The sequence below is a fragment of the Phalaenopsis equestris genome, unplaced genomic scaffold (assembly GCF_001263595.1).
Source record: "Phalaenopsis equestris unplaced genomic scaffold, ASM126359v1 Scaffold000567, whole genome shotgun sequence".
In the NCBI taxonomy this organism is placed as follows: domain Eukaryota; kingdom Viridiplantae; phylum Streptophyta; class Magnoliopsida; order Asparagales; family Orchidaceae; genus Phalaenopsis; species Phalaenopsis equestris.
Genome location: NW_018165007.1, coordinates 451,706 through 462,450, shown reverse-complemented (window position 1 = coordinate 462,450; position 10,745 = coordinate 451,706). Strand labels below are relative to the sequence as shown.

At 32.8% G+C, this 10,745-nt stretch overlaps 1 protein-coding gene across 1 annotated transcript; it reads right to left on the bottom strand.

The window, feature by feature from the left end:
• Positions 1 to 6,211: 6,211 nt before the first annotated feature.
• On the bottom strand, positions 6,212 to 9,737 carry LOC110029359 (putative amidase C869.01). The gene is made up of 6 exons (XM_020731612.1): positions 9,609 to 9,737; positions 9,167 to 9,367; positions 7,801 to 8,724; positions 6,874 to 7,072; positions 6,396 to 6,771; positions 6,212 to 6,254 (listed from the first exon to the last, which is right to left on the bottom strand). The coding sequence occupies exons 1-5, from the start codon at positions 9,716 to 9,718 to the stop codon at positions 6,415 to 6,417; spliced, it is 1,791 nt and encodes a 596-aa protein (XP_020587271.1). The 5' UTR covers positions 9,719 to 9,737; the 3' UTR covers positions 6,212 to 6,254; positions 6,396 to 6,414.
• Positions 9,738 to 10,745: the final 1,008 nt, after the last annotated feature.

Below are 10,745 nucleotides of genomic sequence, written 5' to 3'. Positions count from 1 at the left end.
ATTTCTATCTATATATATAAGTACTAAGGGAGGACGTAATTAATGTAATTATTTGATTTGTTATTTATGTAATTGTAATTATTTTAATATATTTTATGTCTTCAAACATAAGTCTCCAAAAATATAAAAAAAAGGCAATAAATAAAATAATAATAATGTCCTAAACATTAGTGAAATAGTTTGAAAAATGGAAACTAGATAGTTCCAGAAAGCTCACTCGTACGAGAAAGTATAAACATCTTAGAAAAGACATATCCATCAAGAAAAAAATTATTTTCTAACTTATGATACTATTAAAAAACATTAAAAATATGCTTAGAATATAAGTAATTGTAATTATTTTAATATATTTTATGTCTTCAAACATAAGTCTCCAAAAATATAAAAAAAAGGCAATAAATAAAATAATAATAATGTCCTAAACATTAGTGAAATAGTTTGAAAAATGGAAACTAGATAGTTCCAGAAAGCTCACTCGTACGAGAAAGTATAAACATCTTAGAAAAGACATATCCATCAAGAAAAAAATTATTTTCTAACTTATGATACTATTAAAAAACATTAAAAATATGCTTAGAATATAATCAAGTGTGTTCTACATTTGGTGAAGAGATTTATAAATTTAATATGAATTAATTGTAATTATTTTAAAATATTTTCTATCTTCAAATATAAGTGTCCAAAAATATAAAAAATAGGCAATAAATAAAAAAAAAATAATGTCCTAAACATTAGTGAAATAGTTTGAAAAATGGATATTAGATGGTTCCAGAAAGCTCACTTGTACGAGAAAGTATAAACATCTTAGAAAAGACATGTCCATCAAGAAAAAAATTATTTTCTAACTAATGATACTATTAAAAAACATTAAAAATATGCTTAGAATATAATCAAGTGTGCTCTACATCTGGTGAAGAGATTTATAAATTTAATATGCAACAAAACCACATAATTTTTTTGAATATAATATAGTCAATTTTGTAATATAAAATTTGACCACATCAATACTAAAATTGACAAATAAATCAAGCATAAAATCAACTCTAAGAAATTTGAAAGAATTAGTAAACATAAAATAAACATGTAAGGCTTACCAGATCTTAAATCAAATCACAACTGGTGTACACATCTACTATTGAAACAGACGTCACATTCTCCTCACCTTAGAAATATATCACCCTCGACATTCAAAATTGCTAACAATCAAAGAAATATGGATAACACTGTCTCATATGAACCTTATTTTCCCACATGGCTTCCCTTTCTGATCTATGTTTCCATTAAACTTTAATAATATGGATCTGTTTGCTCATATTTGTCTCACAACAAAGGGCAAAATATTCTTATATTACTTTCTATATGTAAAGTTAGGATGTATCTCAATCTCATCATCAGTAATGCTGATTAACATTTAAAAATTAATTTTCTTAACATAGGTACATGAAATACTTCATGCACATATGATATATGATCTGCTAGTAATAATCAATAAATAGAATTACCAGCCCTACCAATCGCTTTTAAATGCCCAATAAATCTCAGACTCAACTTACCCATTATACAAAATCTAATCACCCCCTTCATTGGACTAAGTTTAAAAAAGATAAAATGTCTCAAAAGAAACTTAATAGTTGATACTTCTTCCATGTGTTACTACGCACTAGGGCTCACGCAAGTGCACGTGTCATATCGGTAATATCGGATTTCAAAGTTCAAAATGTTGATCCCACAGAGAACGAGGTAACTCAAAATAGGGAAAGCTCTAGCTTACTGATTTTAATCCTAGCCAGAATAGTTAAAATTGTTTATGTTCAATAATCTAACCTACTGTGTCTCAACAAATAACAAATTTAAACCCTACATTGGGGCTCACGCAAGTGCACGCGTCATATCGGTAATATCGAATTTCAAAGTCCAAAATGTTGATCCCACAGAGAACGAGATAACTCAAAATAGGAAAAGCTCTAGCTTACTGATTTTAGTCCTAGCCAGAATAGTTAAAATTGTTTATGTTCAATAATCTAACATACTGTGTCTCAACAAATAACAAATTTAAACCCTACACAAGTTATCATACTTAACGTTGTTTGAATTTATGAATATCAAGTTCTAAAATTACTCACCCTTGTAATGATGTGAGTATAAGAAATGTAAAGTGCAAATAATATAATAGGCTAGTGACAAATATGAACAACACTCTTCTTTACCCTCTCATGAGTGCATAAAGAAGATTAGTTAAAACGACTTTAATTTCTCAAATCTCGTAATTAAGACGTCAAAGTATATTTTCCCTGCATTTGCATCTCTCTACATGGCATATCAACCTATACGCTATAGTTCAGTGTGACTAGCCTAGTTGATTCTACCACAACTCTCTCGAGCTATGATGGTTCATAACACATTTTAATATCTTACTTGACCAAAATGAACAGTAAATGAAGATCTGAAGGTTAATCATTTCATTTGATAATTAAAAATAATTTAAAAGCACATTTCTGTCCTATACATCCTACTTAATCATCACAATGTAGGGTAAGAAAATCTACTTAAGAAGCATGATAAAGACACCACATAGATTCATTGAAACAAGAGAAATTACTACCCAAACACTTACAAATAAAATACAACAATACAGACAAATAAAACTTATCTTCTTCTCCTTTTCAATGACCTGAAGATGCTTAACAAGACTCTAGAACCTGGGTTGCTGCTTCTGAAGGCTCTCCCTGTCCTCTGTGCTAGAAGAAAAAGAAGGATTCTACAGCGTCCTTTTCAATGACCTGAAGATGCTTAACACGACTCTAGAACCTGGGCTGCTGCTTCTGAAGGCTCTCCCTATCCTCTGTGCTAGAAGAAAAAGAAGGATTCTACAGCAAGCCAACCCTCAAAATAACCAATGCTCATCAATCCATTTAAGTCCCTGATACATGGCCATATATAGACTCTTACATAACATAAAAATCACTCCACATCCTCCTACACAAATTCCCATGACAAGCTTTCTGTACTGCCAAAACTGCTCCAAGCAGTTAATGGGCACAAATCTCTATGTGTGTTGTAGAAGGCATGGTCTCCTAGGAACACATGTGTTTGGCTTATATGTGTTAGTCCTCAACATGCTCATTTGCTCTAAGTCTCCTCAATGTTTCCTCACTTTCTTTACCTTTTGTACAAGCAAGTAAAATAATCTCTTCCATAAGAATGTGTAAATCATAAAAAAATATTAGCATAATTATCTACACATCAGCTATCCGATGCTTGGGGTTATAATGCTTCTGCTTCTTATCTTGTGCTACTTTCAATATATCTTGGATTAGTCTGATACTTTCAGCGGTATCATCTACGAACTTAGAACCCTTGAGTCTTCTCTTAACCACCTCTGTCTAAAATAAAAATGTTCTGCATCATCTACCATATTGTGCATCATATGTTGTATTACCAATATTTGACTAAAAACTAATATTATAGTAAAACAAAATAAAAAAAAATATGATCCTTCTAGCTACCTCCAATATCAAGTGCACGTAACCGTAATAAATCTTTCAACACTAGAGTAAATCATCTTAGACTAACTATCTGCCTGCAGGTAAAAAGTTTTACTGAAGTTTAACATAGTTCTCGTACCTTACTGGATACCTTTTTAAAAATTGAAAATAAATCTATTATTATAATAAGAAGTAATAAACTTCACTATACCATGTAGTCTTAAAATTTCACATATTTTTAATTATGTCAGTGTCTCCATTTACTATGTATATCTCATATAGTGAATATATATATAATTCATTAACCAGTTAATCACCACCCATATTGCATCATGACCTGCCTAGACCTTAAACAATACATAGTAAAATCTATAGTGACCTCCTCCCACTTCCACTCAGAAATAAACAAATGTTGCAACAAAATACCAGGTCTTTGAAGCTATACTTTTACCGTTTGACATGTCTCACATATCAAAATTATCTTTACCAACTCATTCTTCAACCTAGGCCTCCAAAATAAAAAGCCTCAAGTAATGTCCAATTTCTCAAATCACCACTAAGAAGAACCTAAAGTTGATTCCCACAAGTCAATATCCCATGATCATCCACATATAGCTCAGGTCTCCTCCCTAACTAAATTTGATCAACTAATTTGGCATTCTCATTATCTAGCCTCTGAGCTTCCTTAATCCTCTCATGCAAAGAAGCTGGAATAATCATCTATGAAACTACCGCATTCACATCATCCGAATTAATAACTTTTAACTCTGACCTCTCCATCTCTCATATTAGAGTCTCATCATATGTAATCATGCAAGCTACTACACCAACAAGCTTCAAATAGAGTTTGATTTGGGCATGCAGGGGTCCATTTGAAAGGTTTCAACAATTCAGACACACTCGAGCAGTCAATTTTGATCAATAATGCTTTGTTGAAAAATTTTATGTATGACCATATTTCATTTATGAAAACAAAAAAAATTACATCAAAATTATGCGTAAGCATTATAAAATTGTTCTGCGTATTTTTCTTATGTGATAATGAACACTATGCAATTTACAAAATAAAATTATGATAACTAATTTGGTCTGTGAAGAAATATAATAATTTTGGGGTGGTAGGGCACTATTCACGCATGAAATTTTGAAGTAAAAATTTTTTCATACAAATTATGTTATAAAATCAACAAACATGTTTGCTTAGACTTTATATGTAATAATAAACGACATGCAACTTTTATAATGGAGCTTTAAGTTCTACAAGGATCTATAGAGAAAATGATAATTTAAGTGTGCATGTTGGTTTAAGTGATTTTTATAGCTAATGTTAGGGTTTATTTGAAGTTGGTTATGTTTGGTTCTATTTAAATTGGTTGAATTTAGTTTTTGTTCAGTTAGATTTTAATTTTAGGTTAAATTATGATTAGTTCAAGTTTCAATTCAAGTAGAGTTTGACTTATAGCTTATACGAGCTTAATTCAATCATCTGGTAATATTATGAGGGAGGTCCTATATCCTGATGAGATTGGATTTAAGCCAATGGAAACTGTTGACCAAAACTAAGGTCAACATACTATTGTAGTACTAGAACATATTTCATTTTAACAATCTAAACACAAAAGATTAAAATATTAATGTGCTACTATAAAAAAATTATTGACAATTTAAGGAAGCCACTAAATTGCATAGATTATCAATTAAAGGAATTTAATTGATAATGTTAGGGTTTATTTGAAGTTGGTTATGTTTGGTTCTATTTAAATTGGTTGAATTTAGTTTTTGTTCAGTTAGATTTTAATTTTAGGTTAAATTATGATTAGTTCAAGTTTCAATTCAAGTAGAGTTTGACTTATAGCTTATACGAGCTTAATTCAATCATCTGGTAATATTATGAGGGAGGTCCTATATCTTGATGAGATTGGATTTAAGCCAATGGAAACTGTTGACCAAAACTAAGGTCAACATACTATTGTAGTACTAGAACATATTTCATTTTAACAATCTAAACACAAAAGATTAAAATATTAATGTGCTACTATAAAAAAATTATTGACAATTTAAGGAAGCCACTAAATTGCATACATTATCAATTAAAGGAATTAAGATACTTAGTTCCTACTCATTTGAGATTATCAATTAAAGGAATTAAGATACTTAGTTCCTACTCATTTGAAGAAAACCAAGAAATAATTATTAAAATCCAAGGAAAAATTTTACACAAATGAAAGACAATCAAACCCGAAAATATTCCTCTTTTGCACTACTTTGAATTTTCTTCTTACAATGAATATCACTTTGTTTTACTTCTACGCACATAAAAGAAAGTAGAAACACTCACTAAACACGTTAGAACACTAACACACATAAAAATTTTTCAAATCTCATTTCTATCTAAATGATTGATGAAGGAAAAATCACCTCGAAAGGCTGGTTTGGCTTCATATCCTTCTAGCTTAAAAATATGCAAAAGAAATGTTACAAACCATAATCCTGCGAGAAGCTGTGGCTAGGTGATGCATTGTGGCACTTAGGCACTGTGCCTTGGCGTCTCTATGCCTGGTGCTCTATCTTTGGGCGTCTTGGCACCCAAAATTGGTCCATGTGCATTGATTTCTCTAGCTTCTAGCATATGGGCGCTCAAAACTGGCACTTGGGCACTAGAGCTGCCAAGAAGGTACCTGGGACTAGTAAGGCCCATCTGGAACTTGCAAGGGGGCACCCAGGCAGCCCTTAGGCACTTCATTTTAGCTCTTTTGCTCCCTAAGTTGCCTATATTTTAACAAAAATATATTATGAAGGAAAATTTATGATGACATTATTTGTAAATACAAGAAATACCTAAAATATACATAAATTTTATCAATTGTTTGGAAACATGATGCAATATTATAAAGATTATCATCATTGTACCTTTTCATCTGTTGTATAATCAAAATAGTGTTGGAGGTGGATTTCTGACATTTGTTGCTTGCTCAAAGGCATATGCTATCTCAATCAATATGGCATCTGAACCTTTTAATCCAGCAAAAGAAATACCGAAGGGTTCACCAATGCTATTATATCCAGCTGGAACACTGATGATGGGAAAGGCGCCAACGGACATTGCATTTGAAGCATAATGTTCAGGGAACACCACAACATCTAATTTTTTTTGTTTTATTAGATCCTCCATTCCCTCTTTAGAGAGTTGGGCCATTTTTTTTATTGCCTTCTTCTCTGCTACACCTATCCCATTTGTTTTTTGTGATGCTAAAAAAACTATTTGTCCATATTCATCCATGTTTTCCTACATGGAATGGTAATGAAAATATTAAGTTAATTAAGTGGCTTCCAAGCCAAATACATGCATGGTGATTAGAATAAAATTTATGGGGCAATTATAAATTACCTCAATTGGATGATTATTGTTAAAGGCTATGACATCTGCGAGAGATCGTACAGAGGAAGACACAAGATCTTTGAGGTAGGCATTGAGTGAAAGCTTGAATTCCGCCAATAATAAAATGATTTCGCCATTTGCAATAAGATTTTCCATCATTTCTGCATTCCTCATTTTAAGATTATCCACTAAGATAGCACCTTTTAATCTATCACACGATAATGGAAATTTATATTAATTTTGAATTTAAATTTGTTAAGATTTTCATATATAATTATTTTGTGTTTGACTCTTTTATTTATCGACACAACTCTTCATTTAATTTAAGAAGATTTAACAAACTATTCTAAAGAATTGTCCAACCATCGAAAACAATGTCCTTCATAATTAAACTTCATATAAATGCACCATTCAAAAAATTACTTGAAACAATAAGACAAAATTGTTTTCCTATTTTGTTATGATCAACTACTCTTACGTTACATTATTTTATTAGGCGATATTTTTAATGTCAAAAATATATAAGAAGATGTTTTTATTTTATGCGTCTTCAATTTACTATCAAGATTTGAATTCATATCAAAGATCTCTATTAGTTCAATTAAAATTGATGCTAGACAATGAAATTAATGGAATAATAGTTTCTGATCAAAAGTATTTGTAATTTTCTTGTTCTACAGAAGATATCTTAAATAGTTTATCAAACAATACTTTGCTCTATTTATAAATGAGTTTCTTAGAATTTTTTTCCTTAGTAGACTCTTTCTATTTGTATCCATATGCATAAATGTCTTGATTCATAGACTTGTCATTTTAGTCTAAGAACATAACATCATTTCTTCAAACTCCTTTCTCAGATTTGATAAACGATCTGAAATGCATAAATAAGAAGATTACTTTAATAATCTATTGTTAACGGGGAGAAAAGTTAATCACCTCATGGTTTGAAAATGTGCGGCAAATGTATTAGCCTCCATGGATCCCATTGAGTATATGTCAAAGTAGGGATGACGTAAAATCCCAATTCTCTTCCCCTTCAGCCCGTCCTCTTTTAAGGACTTACAGAATCCGCCCTCTGGAATAAACTTCTTCGCAGCCTTGGTCGCCTCAGCATCTAGTGGATCGAATCCCACAATCACATCCAATAGTGCCACTGCATCTGCCACCGTTCGTGCCATTGGCCCAATGGTTTGTAGCCTCGGGGAGATGGGAACCATCCCCGATCGACTCGTTAGCCCAACCGTGGGCTTGATGCCCACCACCGAGTTTACCACTGCAGGGCACGTGATAGCGCCATCCAAATCCGTTGCAAGCGAAACGGTCACAAGGTTTGCAGCCACTGCTATGGCAGAACCGCTGCTGGTCCCACATGGATTTTTTGTCTTAGAGTAAGGATTTCGGGCTTGGCCCCCTCGTGGACTCCACCCATGGGGTGGCACTTGTGATCTAAAATTGTCCCACTCGCTCATGCTTGCTTTGCCTAGAATTATGGCACCGGCCATTCGGAGGCGTTGGATGACACCAGCGTCTCGGGGCACGATGGAGCCGAGAAGAGCGAAGGATCCGGAGGTGGTGTTGAGTTTGTCGTGGGTGTTTATGTTGTCCTTGACGAGAACAGGGATGCCGTGCAGCGGGCTGAGATGGTTTTGGGCGTTGCGCTGAATGTCGGCTTTGGCTGCATCATCGAGTGCATCCGGGTTAATCTCAATAACAGCATTGAGGTGGGGATTGAGAGTAGTTATTCGGTCTAGGTAGTACTGAACAAGCTGGCAGGAAGTCAATCGGCCGTCATTGAAAGCGGCTTGGATGTCGGAGATAGTGGCCTCTTCGAAAAGGAATGAATTTTTTGCTGGCAGCAAGCTTTAAGCCAACAAAGTAATTATTCAGCACTCATTTTTATTGCTAGAATCTAGAAAAAAATTGTTTTTAAATAATTTTTCTACATTTAACCATCAGCTAAGCAAAAAAAAAAAAAAAAAAAATTTTTTTTTTTTAAAAAAAAAAAAAAAAAAAAACTCACGAATACGATATTTTAGATAAAAATTATATAATTTTCAACTTATTAATTTATTACGCATTGAACCCTGTAAAGTGTTGCGGCTACAAATGCGCATAAAGTTCAAATATTAGTTTTGTCCGGGTACCTTCTCGTCTAACGTCTTCCTCCATTATTTATGTGCAGTGCCAAAGGCTGCGACTTTTCATGATCTTGCCCAAGAAATCTCTTCTTTTTTAAGAGCTTTTTCATTGTTTAAAGTAAAAGGTTGAGCATTTAGGGCCGAGATGGTTTTGGGCGTTGCGCTGATTGTCGGCTTTGGCTGCATCATCGAGTGCATCCGGGTTAATCTCAATAACAGCATTGAGGTGGGGATTGAGAGTAGTTATTCGGTCTAGGTAGTACTGAACAAGCTGGCAGGAAGTCAATCGGCCGTCATTGAAAGCGGCTTGGATGTCGGAGATAGTGGCCTCTTCGAAAAGGAATGAATTTTTTGCTGGCAGCAAGCTTTAAGCCAACAAAGTAATTATTCAGCACTCATTTTTATTGCTAGAATCTAGAAAAAAATTGTTTTTAAATAATTTTTCTACATTTAACCATCAGCTAAGCAAAAAAAAAAAAAAAAAAAACTTTTCTTTTCTTAAGAAAAAAACAACATAAAATTTGTGTTTGTGCAGTAGGATAGATAAGAAAATCAACAATAAATTTAAAAGAGAATAACGTCCATACATGAGAGTAGCCAACCAACCTGTTCTCCATCCTTCTTCGCCATGAATGCTTAGAAGAGCAACCGGCGGTTAGACCACAGGCAGCGAAAGTTAGAAGCAGAAGAAGGGAGACATTAATGGCGGACGTCATGGATGCAGCCTTAGTGCGTACAAACATCAAAGCGGTGAAATATTACAACACCAGTGAATATTGACGCTTTTAATAAGACAAAGAAAGCATTTTCAATACATTTCTGAACTTTCTTCCAGCTGGTATTGATGTCATCGTGTGACCTTTTCATCTGTTAGTTTTAATTCTGCTACCATTTGGATCCGAAGTTCTCCATGAAAAAAAAAAAAAAAACTTTTTAATTCAAAAATCTAAGATCAGAAGGATCAGCTCCAAGAGAAGGAGAAGAAAACGCAGGTTTTGTAAGATACCAGAAATCGCTTAGATTTGTTTAGTTGATATAAATTAATATTGTTTACAACATAAAATCAACAATCGAAATTATTTAAACAGGAATGGGAGATGAATAGTTAGTTAATTGCTAGAGAATGTCGCAGCTATAAGGATAGAGACCACAAGACTATAAAGAGAGCTGATGCACTAAAAGCCAGCTACAAGACGCAACAGGGGAAGTACACGACAGGCTTCTTAATGCTGATTTCGACTGTATTAATTATATAAGTAGATGGATAGAAAGATAGATTAAGAAAATTAATATTGCACAAAAGTTGTTCTGAACATTTTATATATCTAAAATAGACATTTATGAATTATTGCATCAGACCGACTAATGTATTAATTTAAATTTCATTAGAAGTGGGTGCATAAACACGGTAGAACAAATAATGATTTAACAGCTTATGAAAATATAGCATTCGGCATTCACATCGAAGGAATGGAAGCACTTGGTTGAGTACTTGAATTTTTATCTCATCTAAAAAATGAAATCGCAGAACTAATCCAACCAATTCAACTTTTTACTTGGGTTGAAAGTGGGATTTTATGGTCTTTCATAAATCCATGTCAATCTAATTTTTTTTATTTAATTTTTTAGATTAGAATAAATATAGTTTTGCTCACTTGAGCAATTATTTTTGACCAAACTATCATCCATATACATACATACATACATACATACATACATAGATATATATATATATATATATAT

Excerpts from the sequence above, each read along its gene's own strand:
- LOC110029359 (XM_020731612.1), bottom strand. The coding sequence starts at position 9,718 with ATGACGTCCGCCATTAATGTCTCCCTTCTTCTGCTTCTAACTTTCGCT. Across the intron at positions 9,368-9,608 it reads CGAAGAAGGATGGAGAACAG|CTTGCTGCCAGCAAAAAATT; the intron begins GTTGGTTGGCTA and ends GTTGGCTTAAAG. Across the intron at positions 6,772-6,873 it reads ACAATAATCATCCAATTGAG|GAAAACATGGATGAATATGG; the intron begins GTAATTTATAAT and ends CATTCCATGTAG.